Below are 20789 nucleotides of genomic sequence, written 5' to 3'. Positions count from 1 at the left end.
ATTTCTTTGAAGCACAAGGATATCAAAATTCTAAGTGATTTCAGCATTCAGAGAGGAATTAACATATCACATGTGATTGCCCATTATCCTGAAATGCTGGTTTCATACCAGTGCCTTTGTTCCAGCATCTTTGTTCGGGAGGAGCTGGATGTATCTCAGAGCAAGAATTTGGGAAAACAAAGTGCCCCTAGGACCCAGGCTCCCTCACAGAGAGATAAACCCTTTAGGACTTGTCTAACACAACATTTTTGTCTCTGATTTCTGTGTGGCTTTTCCATATCTATGGTTTCTGAGAAACTGTTGAATTTGCCATTTCAGAGTTCAGGAGCTATGAGGGGAAAAGCCACTTCAGAAGGGCAAACTTCTTGTTCTTTGTGTCTAATACCATTTCTCGAAGTTGTGTCCATGGAGCTCTTTGAGGGAGAAAGGCAGTTCTAGGCTTGAGAGTAGCCTGAACCAACATCTCTGGTTTCTTGTTGGGAATGTTGAGAAGCTGCGGTTCATAGAGCTAAGGGATCAAATTGAGAGGCAATTTCTGTTTCCTCAAACAAATATTTATCTCCCTTTCCTCCCACTGAAGTATTTATTCACCCTCCACCTCCTTATCTCTCTCTCTCTCTTGCACACACTCCATGTCGCTTACTACACATACACACAGACACACACACACATGCTCTTTCCAGGCATCTATGTAGTCTCCAGCAACCTCAATGATGTTCCTCCAGGCTCCATTCTGAGTCAGGCTGCTTATTCTATTTGGCATGTGGCTCAGTTACTTACATTTTGCAGCTGGATCTGGCTTTGAACTGTGCTCTCCCGTTTGCCAATCACAGTGGAGGCATTGAGGCTGTAATTTTTGGGGTCCTGCGTTTCTTTCAACTGCCCCTGGATTTCTTTAGTCTGTTTCCTGCAGGGAGAAATAAAATCATTGAGGCTGGTGGTTCTGCATAATTCGGGGAACACAACATTCTCTTGTCCCCCTGGTTATCTTTGGCTAAAACGGCAAAGGGAAATTGGCAGGTATAGATATCTTAGGACATTATCAACCAATGTAGATATATATCTTAGTGCCATGGGACCAGCTGCTACTTAATACAAACCAGTGGTCACTGTAAATTAAGCTTATTTCGGAGATAGAAGTAAATGCCATTTTTAGCCTTCTTTGTTTACTTGCAATATTCTCAAGCCCCTCAGGATTTTGGGTTCAGGATTTAATGTGTAGCAACCGAGGAGCTGCCGATGGCTCTTTTGGACAAGTTCAACACCGTTATTCATTCATCCCATAGGAGGGAGCATGGTCCAGTGAGCAGAGCAATGGGCAGCCTTTTCAAAGATCCCTGACAATTCATCACCCTGGGAGTGACAGTGCGGTTGTTGTGCCGTCACTTGGAAATACTGAAAGGAGCAAGGAGGGAGTGAGAGAAGGGAGATGACTACATGTATTTTTGTGGCAAATTTAAAATTGTTACTTGGGTAATAATAATAATCATAATGGCATTTGCTAAGTGCTTACTATGCGCAAGGCACAAGGTAATCAAGGTGTCCCACGTAGGACTCACAGGCTTTATCCCCATTTTACAGATGAGGGGACTGAAGCACAGAGAAGTTAAGTGACTTGCCCAAAGTCACACAGCTGACAAGTGGCAGAAGTGGGATAAGAACCCATGACCTCTGACTCCCAAGCCTGGGCTCTTTCCACTAAGCCATGCTGCTTCTCCAAGCAGCAGTTGGGTGGGCACAACATCAGACTTGCAAAACACAGAAAAAGCTCTACTTGCCCTCTCCTTCCCCCTCCACCCCTCTCTTGCCAATAGTGCTCCCACAGATGAAGATATACCACAACACCTGAGGGTGGATAGAGCATAGACCTAGGAGTCAAAAGGACCTGTGTTCTAATCCTGACGCTGCTACTTGTCTGCTATGTGACCTTGGGCAAGTCGCTTAACTTCTCTGTGCCTCAGTTACCTCATCTATAAAATGGGGATGAAGACTGTGAGTCTCTTGTGTGACAAGGACTGAGTTTAACCTGATTATCTTAGTAAAGTGCCTAGCACATAGTAAGCACTTACCATAAAAAAAATGTAATCAAGGTTGGGGGCTAATTTAGCTCTTTAACAGCTCTTTAAGAGGTAATTTAGCCTTTTGGAGGCTAATTTAACACTTTCTGAATTGGAGTGAAATATTCCTTATTGTAATAGTAATAATAATGGGATTTATTAAGCACTTACAATGTGCAAAGCACTGTTCTAAGTGTTGGGGAGGTTACAAGGTGATCAGGTTGTCCCACGGGGGGCTCACAGTCTTAATCCCCATTTTACAGATGAGGTAACTGAGGCGCAGAGAAGTTAAGTGACTTGCCCAAAGTCACACAGCTGACAATTGGCAGAGCCAGGATTTGAACCCATGACCTCTGACTCCAAAGCCCATGCTCTTTCCACTGAGCCATGCTGCTTCTCTATTTTGGGTCTGTCGATCTCCCCCATTCTATTGTAAACTTCTTAGGGCAGGGACCATCTCTTTATTTTTAATGTAAACTCCCAAACTCCAAGTACAGAGCTCTGCCCTCAGTAAATTCTGAATGGAAGCCCCCACAAGCAGTAGATTCCAAGTGCAAATTTCTGCAACAGCAGGACTCGAACAGTTGCTCTACTCCCTGAAGGTTTTCATGTACAAGTGTGCAAACAATAGATTCTCAGTGAAAGTCTTTGCCAGCAGCAGAGTCAGTATTAGTACAATGATCTGCACACCGGTGCTTTGCACACAGTAAATACTTAATAAATTCCACTGATTGATTGATTTACTGACTGCACACAGAAGGTTTGCAGTATAAGTCTCTGTAAAGAGTAAGTGCTCAGAACATTGCCCAGGACCCTGGAGATTCTCATTACAAGTCTCGGCAAAAAGTAGGTGTTCAGTACAGTGCCCAGCACACTTGAGAGTCTCAGTAAGCACACAGAAGGCACACCATAAAAAACTTTCGAATGAATGAAAGTGTCCAGGGCTGAGCTTTCCTCAGGGAAAAAGGAATTCCCAAACTAGCTGATGAGCACTAGGAATCTGTGACCTGCCATTTGGCTTCCCTCTCAGTTAGGGATTATCTGTCAGAAGAACATCTTTAAGGAAGTAGCCTCCCAGAAGAACCCCACTTTGGGAGCCCTGAGTGGGTGGGGATCGGGATCATAACAATAATAATAATGGCATTTGTTAAGCGCTTACTATGTGCAAAGCACTGTTCTAAGCGCTGGGATCTGTGAGAAGGGCTGGCTTAGAAATGATGGTGCATCATCTGGAGCAAACTTCCTCCTCAGGGTCTCGGCAATAATGGATTTAATTCCTAGGGAACTTCTGTTTTCATCTCATGGGCTTTATTGAAATCCAAGACTTTTAAAGTTCAGTGTGGCAATGAAATTGATTGCCATGCTATCCACTGCAAAATTTCTTTTATCTTTTCAATTGTCTCAGAAGCTTTGATCGCCGTGACTGGCTTGGTTTAATCTAGTCTTAATTATCTATCGACTTTCTAACAAAACATCTGTAGCCAATTGTTGCAAATAAATCCCCCAATGATCCAGTAGGTGGAAGGGCTGCCAGGGAATGGTCATCAATCAATCAGTCAATCAATGGTATTTATTGAGAGCTTACTGTGCTCAGAGCACTCAGCTAAGCACTTGGGAGCATACAATGCAACAGAGGTGGTAGACACATTCTCTACCCACAAGAAGCTTACGGTCTAGAGAGAGAGGCAGGCATTATTATAAATAAATCTGTTTGTAATATACACATATGTGCTGTGAGATTGAGGGTGAGTTAATATCAAGAACTTAAAAGCTACAGATTCATTCATCCATTCAATCGTATTTATTGAGTGCTTACTGTGTGCAGAGCACTGTACTAAATGCTTGGGAAGTACAAGTCGGCAACATATAGAGAAGGTCCCTACCCACAGTCTAGAAGGGGGAGACAGACAACAAAACATGTGGACAGGTTAAAATCATTGGAACAAATAGAATTATAGCTACAGGCATATCATTAACAAAATAAATAGAATAGTAAATAGGTACAAGTAAAATAAATAGAGTAATAAATCAGTACACATATATACAAGTGCTTTGGGGAGGGGAAGGAGGTAGTGTAGGGGGGGTGAGGAGGAGGAGAGGAAAAAGGGGGCTCAGTCTGGGAAGGCCTGATCCATATGCCTAGGCAAGGCAGAAGGAACAGGGGAAAAGAGGGCTTAATTGGATGGTCTCTTGGAGGAGATATGACCAAAATAAGGCTTTGAAAGTGAGGAGAGTGGTGGTCTGTCATATATGGAGAGGGAGGGAATTCCAGGCTAGAGGGAAGATGTGGGCCAAGGGTCAGCAGTAGCATTTAGTACGGTGCTCTGCGCAGAGTAAGAACTCAATAAATACGATTGAATGAATAAGATAGACTGTAAATTTGTTGTGGGCAGAGAATGTGTCTGTTGTATTGTACTCTCCTAATAATAATAATGATAATAATGGTATTTGTTAAGCACTTACTATGTGCCCAGCACTGTTCTAAGAGCTAGGGTAGATACAGAGTAATTAGGTTCTCCCACGTGGGACTCACAGTCTTAATCTCCATTTTATAGATGAGGTAACACAAGCACAGCAAAGTTAAGTGGCTTGCCCAAGGTCACACAGCAGGGCCCGTTGTTGGGTAGGGACCGCCTCTATATGTTGCTAACTTCTACTTCTGAAGCGCTTAGTACAGTGCTCTGCACACAGTAAACACTCAATAAACACGATTGAATGAATGAACTGAATGAATGACAAATGGCAAAACTGGGATTAGAACCCACTTCCTCTGACTCCCAAGCCCGTGCTCTTTCCACTAAACCACACTGCTTCTCAAGCACTTAGTACAGTGCTCTGCACACAGTAAGCACTCGATAAATTTAATTGAGTGACTGAATGAATAGATGAGATCAAGGTACAGTGAATAAATTGGGATTAAGGAAGGAAATGTGTTGACTAGGTTATAATAGGAAATTAGCAAGGTCAGGTAGGAGTAGGGGATCTTATTGAGTGCTTTAAACTCTGTTTTGCAGCCTCATCATCTGCCTCCCACCCCCTCACTGTGGGAGTCCCTCAAGCCTCAAATCTGTCTCCTGTAATCCATACACACCCACTCTCTTGGAAAACTCTCTCCGTCTTCCATTTCCTCCTGCCTTCAGGACATCTTTATTTGGCTGTCCTGTAGATACCTCAAACTAAACATGTCTAAAAAAGAGCTCCTCATCTTCCCAAACAAACCTTGTAATGTTTCCTATCACTTCCACCGTTTTCCCTGTCTCACAAGCCCATAACTTTGTTATTATCCTTGACTCAGCTCTCATTCAACCCATGTATCCAATTTATCACCAGATCTTGCCAATTTCATCTTCACATCATTGCAAAATCTGCCCTTTCCTCTCCTCTGAACTGCTACTATGCTTTTTCAAGCCCTTATTATTTACCATCCTGACTGCGGCATCAGCCCCCTCTGCCTCTTGTCTCTCCCCATTCCGGTCCCTATTTCATTCTGTTGCTTGGATCAGTTTTCTAAAAACAAATTCGGTCCATGTCTCCCCACTCCTCAAGAACCTCCAGAGGTTATCCATCCTCCTCAGTCTCTTGCATCTTGCAACCAACCGCTTTTCCGCATTCTCCCTTTGGCCTGGGATTTACTCCCACTTCATATATAATAGACCACCACTCTCCCTACCATCAAAACCTTATTAAAATCCCAGACTGAGCCCCCTTTTTCCTCTCCGCCTCCCCACCCCCCCCTGCCCTACCTCCTTCCCCTCCCCACAGCACCTCTATATATGTTTGTACAGATTTATTACTCTATTTGTTTTACTTGTACATATTTACTATTCTATTTATCTTGTCAATGATGTGCATCTAGCTATACTTCTATTTATTCTGATGACTTGACACCTGACCATATGTTTTGTTTTGTTGTCTTTCTCTCCCTTCTAGACTGTGAGCCAGTTGTCGGGAAGGGGCCGTCTCTATATGTTGCCAACTTGTATTTCCCAAGCGCTTAGTACAGTGCTCTGCACACAGTAAGTGCTCAATAAATACCGTTGAATGAATGAATGAATCTCTTCTAAGAGACCTTCCTCGACTAAGCCCACATTTCCTCTACTCACCTACTCCCTATCCCTTCTGTGTTGCATATGCAATTAGAGCTATGCCCTCTAAACACTTGATATTCACCCCACCCTCAGCCACGCAGCATTTATCTAGATCAATACTTTATTTTAACATCTGTCTCCCCATCTAGACTGTAAGCTTCTAGTGGGCAGACAGCATGTCTACAAACTCTACTGTATGATAGTCTCCCAAGTGCTTATTGCAGTGCTATGCACACAGTAAGCACTCAGTAAATGCCATTGATTGATTGATTGAAGGTCCTGCACATTTTGAAAAAAAACATTTCCTTTTTACATTATGCCAAGGGTTCCCTTTAAGCATTTGGTTGGATCTTATAAATTCTCTTTCAGTGGTTTTGGGCATCATTACAATCTCTTCTGTATCATTTGGATTAGTTTCTGGCTGAACCCCATGTTGAGAAAAGTTCACATTTTGGTATTTACATCAATCAGCCAATCAATCATATTTATTAAACACTTACTGTGTGCAGAGCACTGTACTCTGTGTAGAGCTCTTGGGAGAGTACAACACAACAGTATAACAAATACATTCCCTGCCCACAATGAGCTTACAGTCTAGATGGGGAGACAGATATTACTATAAATAAGTATAAATAAGTACTGTAATGTACTATAAATAAGTACATTACAGTACATAAGTGCTTGTGGGGCTGGGGCGGGAGGGTGGTGAAAAAAGGGAGCAAGTCAGGGTGACACAGAAAGAAGTGGGAAAAGAGAAAATGAGGGTTTATTCTTGGAAGACCTCAATAAGGCTTTGAAGGTGGAGAGAGTAATTGCCTGTCGGATATTGAATAGGAGGGCATTCCAGGCCAAAGGAACTTGCATCTTGACTGACACCATTTCTTTTGAACCCCATCACATTCTACCCAAATATACACCATCAGAAATATTCAATCCAAAGCAAGTAGTGAAAACACATGTCAAAAGAACTGAGTGTAATCACCTTGTGGCCTGCATTGTTCAATCAATCAATGGTTTTTTCAGTGCTTATGGTGTGCAGAGCACTGTATCAAGCTCCTGAGCCTATAGCTGCTGTCCAACCAGTGGACTATTTTTCAAATAACCATAGACACTCAGGGTTAGAGGAGAACATTCAAAGGTCACTCTCTCAATCTTTCTGCTTCCACAAAACAAGACATCAAAATCATCCCAGACTGGCAGGTATCTAGTATGATGTTAAAGAGGAAACTCCATTACAGCCTTAGAGCTTCGAATCCTCTCTCTAGAGTTATAACATTGCCGTGATGACATATTTTGAAGATGATGCTACTCAAAGTTAAATCCCATTAAATCTCCTCTACGTGTGTGAGTGTGGATGAAAAGACCAAAGCAAGCTAGACACTCTTAAATTATTTGCTCATAAAGGTAATTCCTGCTACACTAATTAGTTTCAATCATATAGACTGGTATTCCAATCTTTGCAAATCCCTTGGTCAAAGAGAGCCATCCCTCCCAATCTCTTCTTGTCTTGCTCCTCTAGACTGTAGCCTCACTGTGGGCAGGGGGAATGTGTCCACAAACTCTGTTGTATTGTACTCTCCTAAATTCTTACCCTCTGCACACAGTAATTCCCCTATAAATACCAGTGATTGATTGCTGGTCTCTCTGCTACAGTGGTCTTGCAACAATCCACTACTATTTCTCACTGCTTGAGAATCCGCTTCCCTTTGTCATTAATTGTATTTGTCTTTCCTCCTGGGCATCTATCTGCCCCCTTTCAATTCTCCATACACATGCCATTTGGTATCTGTTGGCATCCATTCTCCTTACACAATAATAATAAAAATTGTGGTAACTGTTACACGCTTATTATATGCCAGGCACTATACTAAGTGCTAGGGTAGATACAAGATAATTGGGTTGGACACAGTCCCTGTCCTACAAAGGGCTTCCATTCTCAATCCCCTTTTATAGATGAGGAAACTGAGGCACAGAGAACTTAAGTGACTTGCCCAAGGTCACACAGCAGAAAAGTGGCAAAGCCGGTATTAGAACTCAGGTCCTTCTGACTCCCAAGCCCGTGCTCTATCCAAATAACCATAATGCTGCCTGGTGAAGTTGTGTTGCCTGAATATGATAAAGTCATGTCAGCCTTCCAGGACCTCTATTCTTGGTAATCTTGGCCTGCCATTTGAAATTGAATATAATTTGTAGGAGGCAGTGGTGAAACTACTCCAAATGTTGGATGTGGCTTCTGAATTAGATTGAGATCTCGCAGCCTTGTGATAATAATATGCTAAGTAATAATAATAATGATAATGATGGTATTTTATAAGTGCTTACTATGTGCACTTTTAGACTGTGAGCCCACTGTTGGGTAAGGACTGTCTCTATGTGTTGCCAATTTGTACTTCCCAAGCGCTTAGTACAGTGCTCTGCACATAGTAAGCGCTCAATAAATACAATTCATGATGATGATAATGTTGATGCAAAGCACTGTTCTAAGCGCCGGGGGTGGGGGATACAAGGTGATCAGGTTGTCCCACTTGAGGCTCACAGTCTAAATCCCCATTTTACAGATGTGGTTACTGAGGTCCAGAGAAGTTAAGTGACTTGCCCGAAGTCACACAGCTGACAAGTGGTGGAGCCGGAATTAGAACCCATGCCTCTGGCTCCCAAGCCCGTGCTCTTTCTTCTGAGCCATGTTTCTTCTCATAAGTGCTTACTATGTGCCAAGCACTTGGGAAGATAAAATGCAATCAGGTCCCACATGGGACTCACAGTTTAAGTAGGAGAGAGAACAGATATTGAATCCTTATTTTGCAGATGAGAGAACTGAGGCGCAGACAAGTTAAGAAGGTCAGACACAAAAGCCCTGTAGAACTCCAATTTGGTGTGGTGCTTGTCACCACACGCTGATTTCTTTGCCTACCATTTTATCTATCTGTGTGCTGTTGAATACTGAACTAAGCAGAATTTGGTGATTGTTTCATGTTCGGTGTTGTTGATGAAAACTTTGGGTTGTGTGTAGGGTTTTCTAAGTGTAGGCTGAACAAATCGTCAGCTCATAGCGTTGTGCCAAATTAGTAGCACTGGCACTCAGACATGACACAAACAAAAACGCATGAATATAACTCTATTCAGAGCCAAGATGTATTGAGACTCATTTTCCATGTTTGTAATTGTACATCCTGAAGTAAATCAGGCTTTTGATCCTCTTGGCTACAGAATTAAGGGGGCTAGAAAGAGAAGTCCAGAGACCCTGGGGTCATATATAATAATAATAATAATAATAATGGTATTTGTTAGTGCTTACTATGTGCCAGGCACTGTACTAAGCACTGAGGTGCATATAAGCAAAATTGGGTTGGACACAGTCTCTGTCCCATGTGGGGTTCACAGTCTCAATCCCCATTTTACAGATAAGGTAACCAAGGCGCAGAGACATGAAGTGACTTGCTCAAGGTCACACAGCAGACAAGTGGCAGAGATGGAATTAGTACCCATGACCTTCCGATTCCCAGACCTGTGCTCCGTCCACTATGCCATGTTGCTATGTAACGCCTTCCCTGAAAGTTGGGGCAAGAGAGGGACAGCAATACCTTTAGTGAAAGTATCATCTTGGGGTCACATCTGCCAAGTGAGAAATGCTAAAGACCTGGGGGTCCCTGCTGTCCAGGGCAGGGGGTTCAAATGGGCTTTCACACTGCATAATCATACTGTGCCCACTGAGGCTAGTTTCTGGCCCAAATGCCAGGGAATGGGAAGGGGGCAGACTGACAGCACTGGAGAAGAACAGGCCTCATTTTTTTCAATGGTTTTTCATTCCTCCCGAAGGCCTTACCTGTCTAATTTCAATCTGGGATCTAATCCCAGATATGCCACTTGTCTGCTGTGTGACCCTGGGCAAGTCATTAAACTTCTCTGTGCCTCCGTTACCTTATCTGTAAAATGGGGATTAAAATTGTTAGCCCCATGTCGGACAGGGGCTCTGTCCAATGTGATTTGTGTGTATCCATCTCGGCACTTAGTAAGCACATAAGCATTTTACAAATACCACTATAATTGTTAGAACCAGAAGCTGGGACTGCAAAAGAGGGCGGTGTGTTTGACCCCACTAGGTGTTGAGGATGGGGAACTCTATTATTTCACCCTCCCCCACTTCCTCTCAAGTCAATATTTTCCTACCTCCAATCCCAGCTCGTGTGAACCATAGGTGAGTACCTCTAATGGTGCTGTAAAAATGCTACGCCTCTAGAAGACCAGCCAGAGTCCTGCCTGCAGACCCCAGGAATGAGCCCTAGCAAGCCTTGGCCCAAATTCATTCATTCAGTCAGTCAGTCATATTTATTGAGCGCTTACTGAATGCAGAGCACCGTTCTGCATTCAGAGCACAGAGAAGCAGCGTGGCTCAGTGGAAAGAGCACGGGCTTTGGAGTCCAAGGTCAGGGGTTCAAATCCCAGCTCTGCCAATTGCCAACTGCATGACTCTGGGCAAGTCACTTCACTTCTGTGGGCCTCAGTTCCCCCATCTGTAAAATGGGGATGAAGACCGTGAACCCCCTGTGGGACAACCTGATCACCTTGTAACCTCCCCAGCGCTTAGAACAGTGCTTTGCACACAGTAAGTGCTTAATAAATGCTATTATTATTATCATTATTATTATTCTAAGTGCTTGGAAAGTACAATTCAGCAACAGAGACAATCCCTACCCAACAATGGGCTCACAGTCTAGAGACAGACATCAAAACAAGTCAACAGGCATCAATAGCATCAATATAAATAAGTAGAATTAAGCTCTGGGCAATGCAAGCCAGACTTGTCATAGCAGACGGGGGTTAAATTTAAAATATGTATTTTAAAAATGTCTATTTGTTCAATCTGTTTTGATTGATACATCTCCTTTTCTATTTTATCCATTAAACTGTACTCAGTACAAGGTACTCTCCAGTGTCATTGTGCAATTGCAAATACTGGTTAGACAATCTTTCTGGTTAACTGAGAACTGTGACTGACCCAGGTGCTATTTTCTGCAGAGTCTTTGTGTGGTCATTCAGAAAGTTAACAATAGTGAAGGGATGCCAGCCAGATCAGCAGATGCTTATTGTTTTCCTGCCCTTTCCTGACCCCACAGCCCTCCTGGGATTCCAAGAGACTCTCCCAAGCGCTTAATACCATTGATTGATTCATTCATTCATTCTTGGGAAGGCTCATGGGGAACTTCAGCTGGACTTATTTTCCCAATCCCACCCTGCCCAGGGACTAAGCATTCACTTCCCTAGAATGCAAGTGAGAAAGGGACTTACTTGCTTTTGAAGTAGAATGCTGCACAGAACACGCCCACCAGGATAATTCCAAAGATGATACAGGAAATCGAGAGCACCTGCCGCTGGTAAACTTCTTCACTCTCTGTGAACAGGAAATGAGAATCAGGAAACCTAGAAACTCAGTGTTTCAGATGAGAGATTTTGATCTTTTTTAATAAAAAAAGCCAACTTCTGCTTCATTCTTTATGCTTCACTGGGATACTGAATTTACTGCAGGGCAAGGGGACATATTATATTCTACTGGTGCCCAACACATATATCTTCAAAACAATAAGTGAATTAATTGAGCCATTTCCTCTAGGTCTCTGAGGCTGACCCATTCTGTCCTGGGTGTTTATTCAACACATCCAGATTCAGCAACTGTTGAACTGAAATTAAGCAAATTCCTTAAATTGCCTCTTCCACATTTTCTTCTCCAAGAGAATACGGTCATCAATCTGTGAAGATGAAATGTTTCAGCCATAAATCCATCACATTTATCGAGAAGTTGATTGTGTACAGAGCACTGTTCTAAGTCCTTGGGAGAGTACAATATAACAGTTCGCTGCTCACAATGAGCTCACAATCTAGAGGGGGAGACAGACATAAAAGTAAATGAATAATAATAATAAAAATAATAATGATGGCATTTATTAAGCACTTACTATGTGTAAAGCACTGTTCTAAACGCTGGGGAGGTTACAAGGTGATCAAGTTGTCCCATGGGGGGCTCACAGTCTTAATCCCCATTTTACAGATGAGGTAACTAAGGCCCAGAGAAGTTAAGTGACTTGCCCAAAGTCACAAAGCTGACAATTGGCAGAGCTAGGATTTGAACCCATGACCTCTGACTCCAAAGCCCTTGCTCTTTCCACTGAGCCATGCTGCTTCCCTACATTACGGATGATTACGGATTACGGAATACATTACAGATAAGCACATAATTGCTGTAGGGATGGGGGGAGGTGAATAAACGGTGCAAATTCAAGCTCGAGGTGAAGCAGAAGGGAGTGAAAGAAGAGGAAATGAGGGCTTTGTCAGGGAAGGCCTCTTGGAGGAGTTGAGCTTTTAATAAAGCTTTGCTGGTAGGGAGAGTGATTGCTGTAGGATATGGACAGGTAGTACGCTCCAGGTCAGAGGCAGGATGAGGTGGAGAGATGGGCGGCAAGATGGATTATAAACGAGATACAGTGAGTAGGCTGTCATTAGAGGAGCAAAATATTCAGGCTGAGTTGTAATAAGAAATCAGGGAGGAAAGGTGCTTTAAAGCATATACTAAGGAATTGTTGTTTGATGTGGAGGTGGACAGACAACCACTGGAGAGGTTCTTGAGGAATAAACATGGACTGAATTGTTTTATTAGAACACTGATCCAGGAAGCAGAGTGAAGTATGGACTGAAGTGGTAGAGGCCAGAGGCAGGGATGTCAGCTAGGAGACTGAAGCAGTAATCAAGGCGGGTTAGGATAAGTGATTGGATTAAAGCAGTAACAGTTTTGATGGAGAAGAAAGGGCAGATTTTAGCAATGTTATGAAGGTTGAAAGGGCAGGATTTAATGACAGATTGAATATGTGGGTTGAATGAAAGAGATGAACCGAGGGTAAGCCAAGGCTTTGGGCTTGTGAGACAAGGAAGAAAGTGGTGTGCCCTACAGTGTTGGGAAAGTCAGGGAAAGAACAGGGTTTGGGTGGGAATATAAGGAGGTCTCTTTTGGACATGAAACATGAAACATATTTTACTTATTTTTTTATGGTATTTATGAAGCACTTACTGTATGCCAGGCACTTTACTAAGTGGTGGGATAGATACGAGATAATCAGGTTGGTCACAGCCCCTGTCCCACATAGGGCTCACAGACTAATTCTCATTTTACAGATGAGGGAACTGAGGAAAAGAGAAGTGAAGTGATTTGCCCAAGTTGGCACAGCAAAGTGGCAGAGCCAGAATTAGAGCCCAGGTCCTTCTGACTCCTGGGACTGACATCTCTCCACCAGGCCACGCTCCTACTCAGCCATCTTATTCCTCCCTTATGACCTCAGGACACAGCTGTCTTCCTCCTGCCTTCCTCACTTTGCTGAGGCTAGGAGGCTGGCTCTCCTTGGCAAGATCCCTCCATGATCATCTGTCTGTTGTTCCATGCCTGACCAATACTTTCAGTGTCTTTGCTCCTGGTGTGCTATTGGTATGCTACTGGAGAAGAAGCATGGCATCATTGATAGTGTTTCTACAGAAACGCTTTGGGCATGTGACCCCCCCTCCTCAAAAATCTCCAGTAGTTGCCTATCAACCTTTGAATCAAGCAAAAACTCTCACTATTGGCTTCAAAGCTTTCCATCACCTTGCACCCTTCTACCTCACCTCCCTTCTCTCCTTCTACAGCCCAGCCTGCACCCTCTGCTCCTCTGCTGTTAACCCCTTCACTCTACCTCGTTCTCACCTGCCCCGCCATCGACCCCTGGCCCACGTCCTATCTCTGGCCTGGAACCTCCCTCCTCACATCTGCCAAACTAGCACACTTCCCCCCTTCAAAGCTCCCCTGAAAGCTCACCTGCTCCAGGACTGAGTCTCCTCCTTCCCTCCCCGTTGCTTCAACTCCTTCCCTCTGCTCTATCCCCCTCCCCACCCCACAGCACTTGTATATATATATATACAAGTATATATATATATATATACTTGTATATATATATATATATATACAATATATATGTACATATTTATTATTCTATTTATATATTTTTTTGTTGTCTGTCTCCCCCCTTCTAGACTGTGAGCCCTCTGTTGGGTAGGGACCGTCTCTATATGTTGCCAACTTGTACTTCCCAAGCGCTTAGTACAGTGCTCTGCACACAGTAAGTGCTCAATAAATACAATTGAATGAATAAATCTATAATTCTATTTATTTACATTGATGCTATTGATGCCTGTCCACTTGCTTTGTTTTGGTTTGTTGTCAGTCTCCCCACTTCTAGACTGTGAGCCCGTTGGGTAGGGATTGTCTCTATTTGTTGCCGAATTGTACTTTCCAAGCACTTAGAACAGTGCTCTACACACAGTAAACACTGAATAAATAAAATTGAATGAATGAATGAATGAGTGAAAGAGCACGGGCCTGGGAATTAGAAGTCCGTGGGTTCTAATCCTGGCTCTGCCACTTGTCTGCTGTATGACCTTGGGCAAGTCACTTCACTTCTCTGTGATTCAGTTCCCTCATCTGTAAAATGAGGATTGAGATTGTGAGCCCCATGTGAGACAGGGACTGTGTCCAATCTGATTTGCTTGTATCCGCCCCTAGTGCTTAGTACAGTGCCTGGCGTGCAATAAGCACTTATAAAATACCACAATTATTATTATGTTCTTCCCCAGCTTCCCCGGCTTCTGAATTTAAGTCGCTGGCCCTTTCCCTCTGTCTGCGCAAGCTCGCATCTGCATTGAATTCCAGTTGCCAAGACCTTCTGGAACCTAGGCTGGGCCCTCCTACCTCTGGTTGCTTGCTAGGATGGTATCATTGTACATTGTTCTCTGCTCAACTGCAGTACCAGGTCTCTGTTCCAGAGAGGAAGGGAGGCTTTTTAGGGGAGCTAAAGGATGTTCAGTGCTGCAACCTGCCACATGGCTGCTAGTTGTGAGGGCCTAGCCCAAGAACTGTCAGAAATCCTTCAGACAGGCTGGGTCTCGGTCAATCAATTAATTGCATTTGCTGAGCACTTACTGTGTGCTTGGGAGAATACAATATAACAGAGTTGGTGGACATGTTCCCTGCCCACAATGAGCTAGTGATTGAGTCATCTAACCAGGTGATGACCAAATATTTCCCAATCCTAGATCCCCATGATTTCTCCCCGTTTCTCCATCTTCGATCTACGTCCGATGGCATGAGGGAAATGGGACCAGAAAGCCCAATAGAAACAAACATACTGCAAAAATACACTGAACGTCCATCTTTAAAATTATCTTAAGTAGCAGTCAGGGTAAACCTCTTCAACAAGGCAATCAAGAAATAAATAGTGAGTAACTGGGGGTATTATATTCCAGGGATGAACAAAGCTGCTGAACAGAAAGGCAAAACCTGAAGAAAGATTATCAATTTTATATCAGAAAAGTAAAGGTTTTGTCCGATTCTTTCTTTAACATTCTTTCTCCCCTAGATTAACAGACTCTGATGACCTTCATACGTGCGCTGTATTCGATTTAAGAAGTGGACAAAGAACATTCAGCTCCACTGAACACACCATCACCTTCTGGAATGTTGTGATTCCTTTCATGAGGGAACTGTTTTGTCAACTCATTGAAATTAGAAGTGGAACAATGATTAGAAACGAGGCCAGATGAAAGAAACTATCCGGAAGTAGATCCATTTAGTATGCAGTGGAATGAAACAATGCAGCAGTGTAATAATGCAATCCATTAAACTCAATCAATGATACCAGCTGGCTCCCCAGGGTCCCGTTCTGGCCACGTGAGGGTTAACAAGGACGCTTTCAACAGAACAGTTCTTTCCTTTACTCGGCTCTATTTTTGTCCTTTTTTCTGACCTTAACTTGCTGCCACTCCACTCCAGCTGAACAATCTCGGGCCTGTAATGAACTCTATTTGGGCGGGTCCAATGAGTGGTTAAAATCTTGCAGAGACAGTGAGCCACAGAAGCATCAGGAAAGAGAGAGTTCATTTATTCAATCGTATTTATTGAGCACTTACTGTGTGAAGAGCACTGTACTAAGCACTTGGAATGTACAATTCAGCAATAGAGACAATCTCTGACCGCACTGGGCTTACAGTCAAGAAGTCCACAGTCTTGAGTTATGACAGCCAAATGACAACACTGTTGAGCACTGGGTTGATTAGTGATCTGAATGGAATGAAAGTGTCCCAGTATAGCAGCACATCTGTGATTCCTAAGTGCTCAATGAATACGACTGATTGATTTCCTACTAAGAAGCAGCATGGCTCAATGGAAACAGCACGGGCTTGGGAGTCAGAGGTCATGGGTTCAAATCCCGGCTCCGCCAATTGTCAGCTGTGTGACTTTGGGTAAGTCACTTAACTTCTCTGGGCCTCAGTTACCTCATCTATAAAACGGGGATGAAGACTATGAGCCCCACGTGAGACAATCTGATCGCCTTGTATCCTCCCCAGTGCTTAGTACAGTGTTTTGCATGTAGTACGCACTTAACAAATGCCATTATTATTATTACTAATGAAAAACGTCGGCCCTTCTGCAGGTGGGAGTCCACCGATGCAGTTTGCCCATCAGAACCTGGGATCCATGGTGACTTCAACTCTAAAAGGTCAAAAGTAATCATTTAGAAAGAATTTTACTTTCATTCATTCACTCAATCATATTTATGGAGCGCTTACTGTGTTCATTTATAATAACTCATGAGGAGAGTGTGTGTATGTGATTGGCACACATAGTAAGTACTTAATAATAAGTACCATGATTAATTACTGAGGGTGTGTATGCACAGAGGAGCAGCATGGCTCAGTGGAAAGAGCCCAGGCTTGGGAGTCAGAGGTCATGGGTTCTAATCCTGGCTCCACCATTTGTCAGCTGTGTGAAATTGGGCAAGCCACTTAACTTCTCTGTGCCTCAGTTACCTCATCTGTAAAATGGGGATTAAGACTGTAAGCCCCATGTGGGACAACCTAATTACGTTGCATCTCCCCCAGTGCTTAGACCAGTGCTTGGCACGTCATTATTACTAGAGGAGTGAATGTGAATTTTTCTATGTGAACTCATTCATTCATTCAATCATATTTATTGAGCATTTACTGTGTGCAGAGCACTGTACTAAGTGCTTGGAAAGTATAATTCAGCAATAAAGAGAAACAATCCCTGCCCACACCGGACTTAGGGTAAGATGTGCGCATGTGCATTGCATCTACAAGAGCATGGTTAATGAATGGTCTGTGTGTCTGTGTGAATGCATTGTTTCCACACCTGAGTGTTATTTTGCAGAGAGCACATGGTACTTGAGAAGTAACAAGGTTATGGCTCCACACGCTATGAACAGAAGTGAAAGACCTTTTTGCATTCAGGTAGTGTCACATGCAGTCATACCGGGGGCAGAGGCCCAGCTGAGAAAATGACTGCCCACCAGCCTTTTAATGGAATAAAGCTTATGCAAACAGGGTAATGCAGAGGGTAACACTGAAGTAAATCAGAGTCTTGTTGCTGTAGAGTATACGGTTAATTCAGATGAGAATTCAGGGCCAGGCAATTCAGAGCCATTCTGAATTTAAGGAAAAACACCTTCGTCTCTTTAGTCTTTTAGACTGTGAGCCCACTGTTGGGTAGGGACTGTCTCTATGTGTTGCCAATTTGTACTTCCCAAGCGCTTAGTACAGTGCTCTGCACATAGTAAGCGCTCAATAAATACGATTGATTGATTGATTTAGTAATAATAATGATGGCATTTGTTAAACAATGACTATGTTCAAAGCACTGTCCTAAACGCTGGGACCTGATCATACAAGATGATCAGGTTGTCCCACGTGGGGCTCACAGCCTTTATCCCCATTTTCCAGATGAGGTAACTGAGACACAGAGAAGTGAAGCAACTTGCCCAAAGTCACAGAGCAGACAAATGGCGGAGACAGGATTAGAACTCATGACCTCTGACTCCCAAGCCCATGCTCTTTCCACTGAGCCACGCTGCTTCTTTACCACCACTTCCTCCACCCAGGTCGGTGTGTGAGCAGGCGCTCTTGTTTCAGGAACATTTTCACCGTGTGAAAATGTTGCCGACTTGTACTGCCCAAGCGCCTAGTACAGTGCTCTGCACACAGTAAGTGCTCAATAAATACGATTGAATGAATGAATGAAAGCCTTCCCCAAGGTACTGAGAAGCAGTGTGGCTGAGAAGCAGCATAGCTTAGTGGATAGAGCACATGCCTGGGAGTCAGAAGGACCTGGTTTGTAATCTCGACTCCACCACAACTGCTGTGTGACCTTGGGCAAGTCACATAACTTCTCTGGGACTCAGTTACCTCATCTACAAAATGGGTTAAGAGTGTGAGCCCCATGTGGGACAGGGACTGTGTCCGGTCTGCTTAATTTTTGTCTACCTCAGTGCTCAGAACAATGATTGACACATGTAAGTACTTAATAATAAGTACCGTAATTAATTACTGAGAGATGGGCAACTTCCCTCCGCTCCTCTCCTCCAACCCCAACAACTCAGGGCAGGGTCACTAAGATGGTGGATCCCTCTGGCTCTTATTTCTATACTCAGAAAGGAATTCAATTCAATAAATTCAAGCGCTTAGTACAGTGCTCTGCACACAGTAAGCGCTCAATAAATACGATTGAATGAATGAATGAATTCTAATCCTGAGTGGTGTTTGCTGGTACACACCATCCTGTCAAATGTCACTGAGTCCAATTTTCAAGCCCATAAAAGCGCACTTGAAAATGTTCGTGGCTCTGCTGTCGGCTCTATTTTAAGTCCAACAAGTCTGGGGCAATAGTTATTTTCCAGTTTGTCTGCCTCTGGTAATTTTTCATATGTGGTTCATCCTCCTCTGGATTTGCTGATTTTTATTTGTTGGGTTTTGAATGTGGCTGGTAGCCAGCCTTCTCCCTGTAGAAGAACAAACGGTCCCTGCATGTGGTTCCAGGAGCAGTTAGGTAAATAACTCATATCCAGAGACAACAGCTGAACAAGTAGCTATCTCCACTTGGCAAAGCTCCGTGATTCCAGAGGTTGGACATTTATTCTCCCTCCCTCTCTGATGGCTTAAAGCTACTTCTCATTAAGAAGATGGGAATGTTTCTCTTCTAATCTCTCTGCAGCCCTTAGTGCAACTGTTGTTTAAATTTCCAGAGTCACTGGGTACCTACTTTGCCTCTTTGCTATCTTCTTTTTGAATTTATTCAGATTCCAGGTCAGGGGAGTTGGAGAGAAGGGAGAGGGAGGCAGGGAGGTGGGAATATTAATTCACTAAATTCCTCAATTATTGATAATTACATAATCCAATGACACCTCTTCATGGGAATACACCTCTCCCTACAGAACGGATGCTATACCCTTCAGAATGTCTGTCTTTGTAACATTTCCACCCAAATGAAAGGAAACAAGCTACATAACACATGGTTTTCAGCATACTCAACTCCCACATCCTGAAGCCCTACTGAGAGCTCACCTCCTCCAGGAAGCCTTCCCAGACTGAGCCCCCTTTTTCCTCTTCCCCTCCCCACCACCCCCGCACTACCTCCTTCCCCTCCCCACAGCACTTGTATATATATGTACAGATTTATTACTCTATTTTACTTGTACATATTTACTATTCTATTTATTTTGTTAATGACATGCATATAGTTTTAATTCTATTTGTTCTGACGATTTAGACACCTGTCTACATTTTTTGTTTTGTTGTCTGTCTCCCCCTTCTAGACCGTGAGCTCGTTGTTGGATAGGGACCGTCTCTATATGTTGCCAACTTGCACTTCCCAAGTGCTTAGTACAGAGCTCTGCACACAGTAAGCGCTCAATAAATACGATTGAATGAAATGAATGAATGAACTAATAATAGCATTATTCTTAATTGCTCACTATATGAACTAAACACTGGGGGGGATATTCGTTCAGTCATATTTACTGAACACTTATAATGTGCAAAGCACATTACTAAGTGCTTAACACCATATAAACACTTTGATACCATATAAGCAGCTTCTCAGGATCACACCTGGAGAGTTTCCAGTACTCTACCAGTCTTGGCTATAGGAGGGAGAGTCAGGCAGAGGCCGGTCCATCCCATTCCATTCCCTAGCTTGGCAGTGGCTAGTGAGTGGCAGGCCAGCTGCTACAAGTCAAAACTCATCTGTTTTGGGCAGCAGTGGCACGGGAGAGAATCAAGGGCGAAGACTCATGTTTACTGTGCAGAAGAAGGCAATGGTAAACTAATTCATATTTTTAGCAAGAAAGCTCTGTAGATGCACTACCAGAACATTTGCAGGTGGAATTGGGTCATTCTGGGAGAGCTGTGTCCATGGACTTGCTATGGGTCGGAGATGACGTGACAGCATAAGACAAGAAAAGACCATATAAGCTGCTTACAGACAGTCCCCATCATGCAGAGGGCTCACAGTCAAGGAGGAAGTGAGGACAGGTATTGAGTTCCTAGTTTACTGATGGAAAAACTGAGGCACAGAGCACTTAAGTGATGCACTGAAGGTGGCACGGCAGAAAAGTAGAAGAGTCAGAATTAGAACCCAAGTCTTCTGACTCCTAGGCCTGGGGTCTTTCTACTTCACTAGTTTTGTGAATAGATGCTGCTTACGGAACTCCCTTATTGCCACCTTTTGGATGCTTGGCAGTGTTCACGATGTAGCCATTTGCTACATCGATTTATTCAC

The 20789-nt window shown here is 43.4% G+C and overlaps 1 protein-coding gene across 1 annotated transcript in view; it reads right to left on the bottom strand.

The window, feature by feature from the left end:
- The window catches only part of NRG3 (neuregulin 3), a 1039421-nt gene that overhangs the window by 26163 nt on the left and 992469 nt on the right, over positions 1 to 20789 (bottom strand). The window contains exons 5-6 of the mRNA XM_038743407.1: positions 11432 to 11534; positions 781 to 907 (exon numbers count right to left, since the gene is read on the bottom strand). Of these exons, the coding sequence (XP_038599335.1) occupies positions 781 to 907; positions 11432 to 11534 (230 nt within the window). The remainder of the gene's footprint in view (positions 1 to 780; positions 908 to 11431; positions 11535 to 20789) is intronic.

The sequence above is a fragment of the Tachyglossus aculeatus genome, chromosome 3 (genome assembly GCF_015852505.1).
Source record: "Tachyglossus aculeatus isolate mTacAcu1 chromosome 3, mTacAcu1.pri, whole genome shotgun sequence".
Lineage (NCBI taxonomy): Eukaryota > Metazoa > Chordata > Mammalia > Monotremata > Tachyglossidae > Tachyglossus > Tachyglossus aculeatus.
Note: the sequence above shows the minus strand (reverse complement) of the source record. Positions and strands in the feature narration are given on the sequence as shown.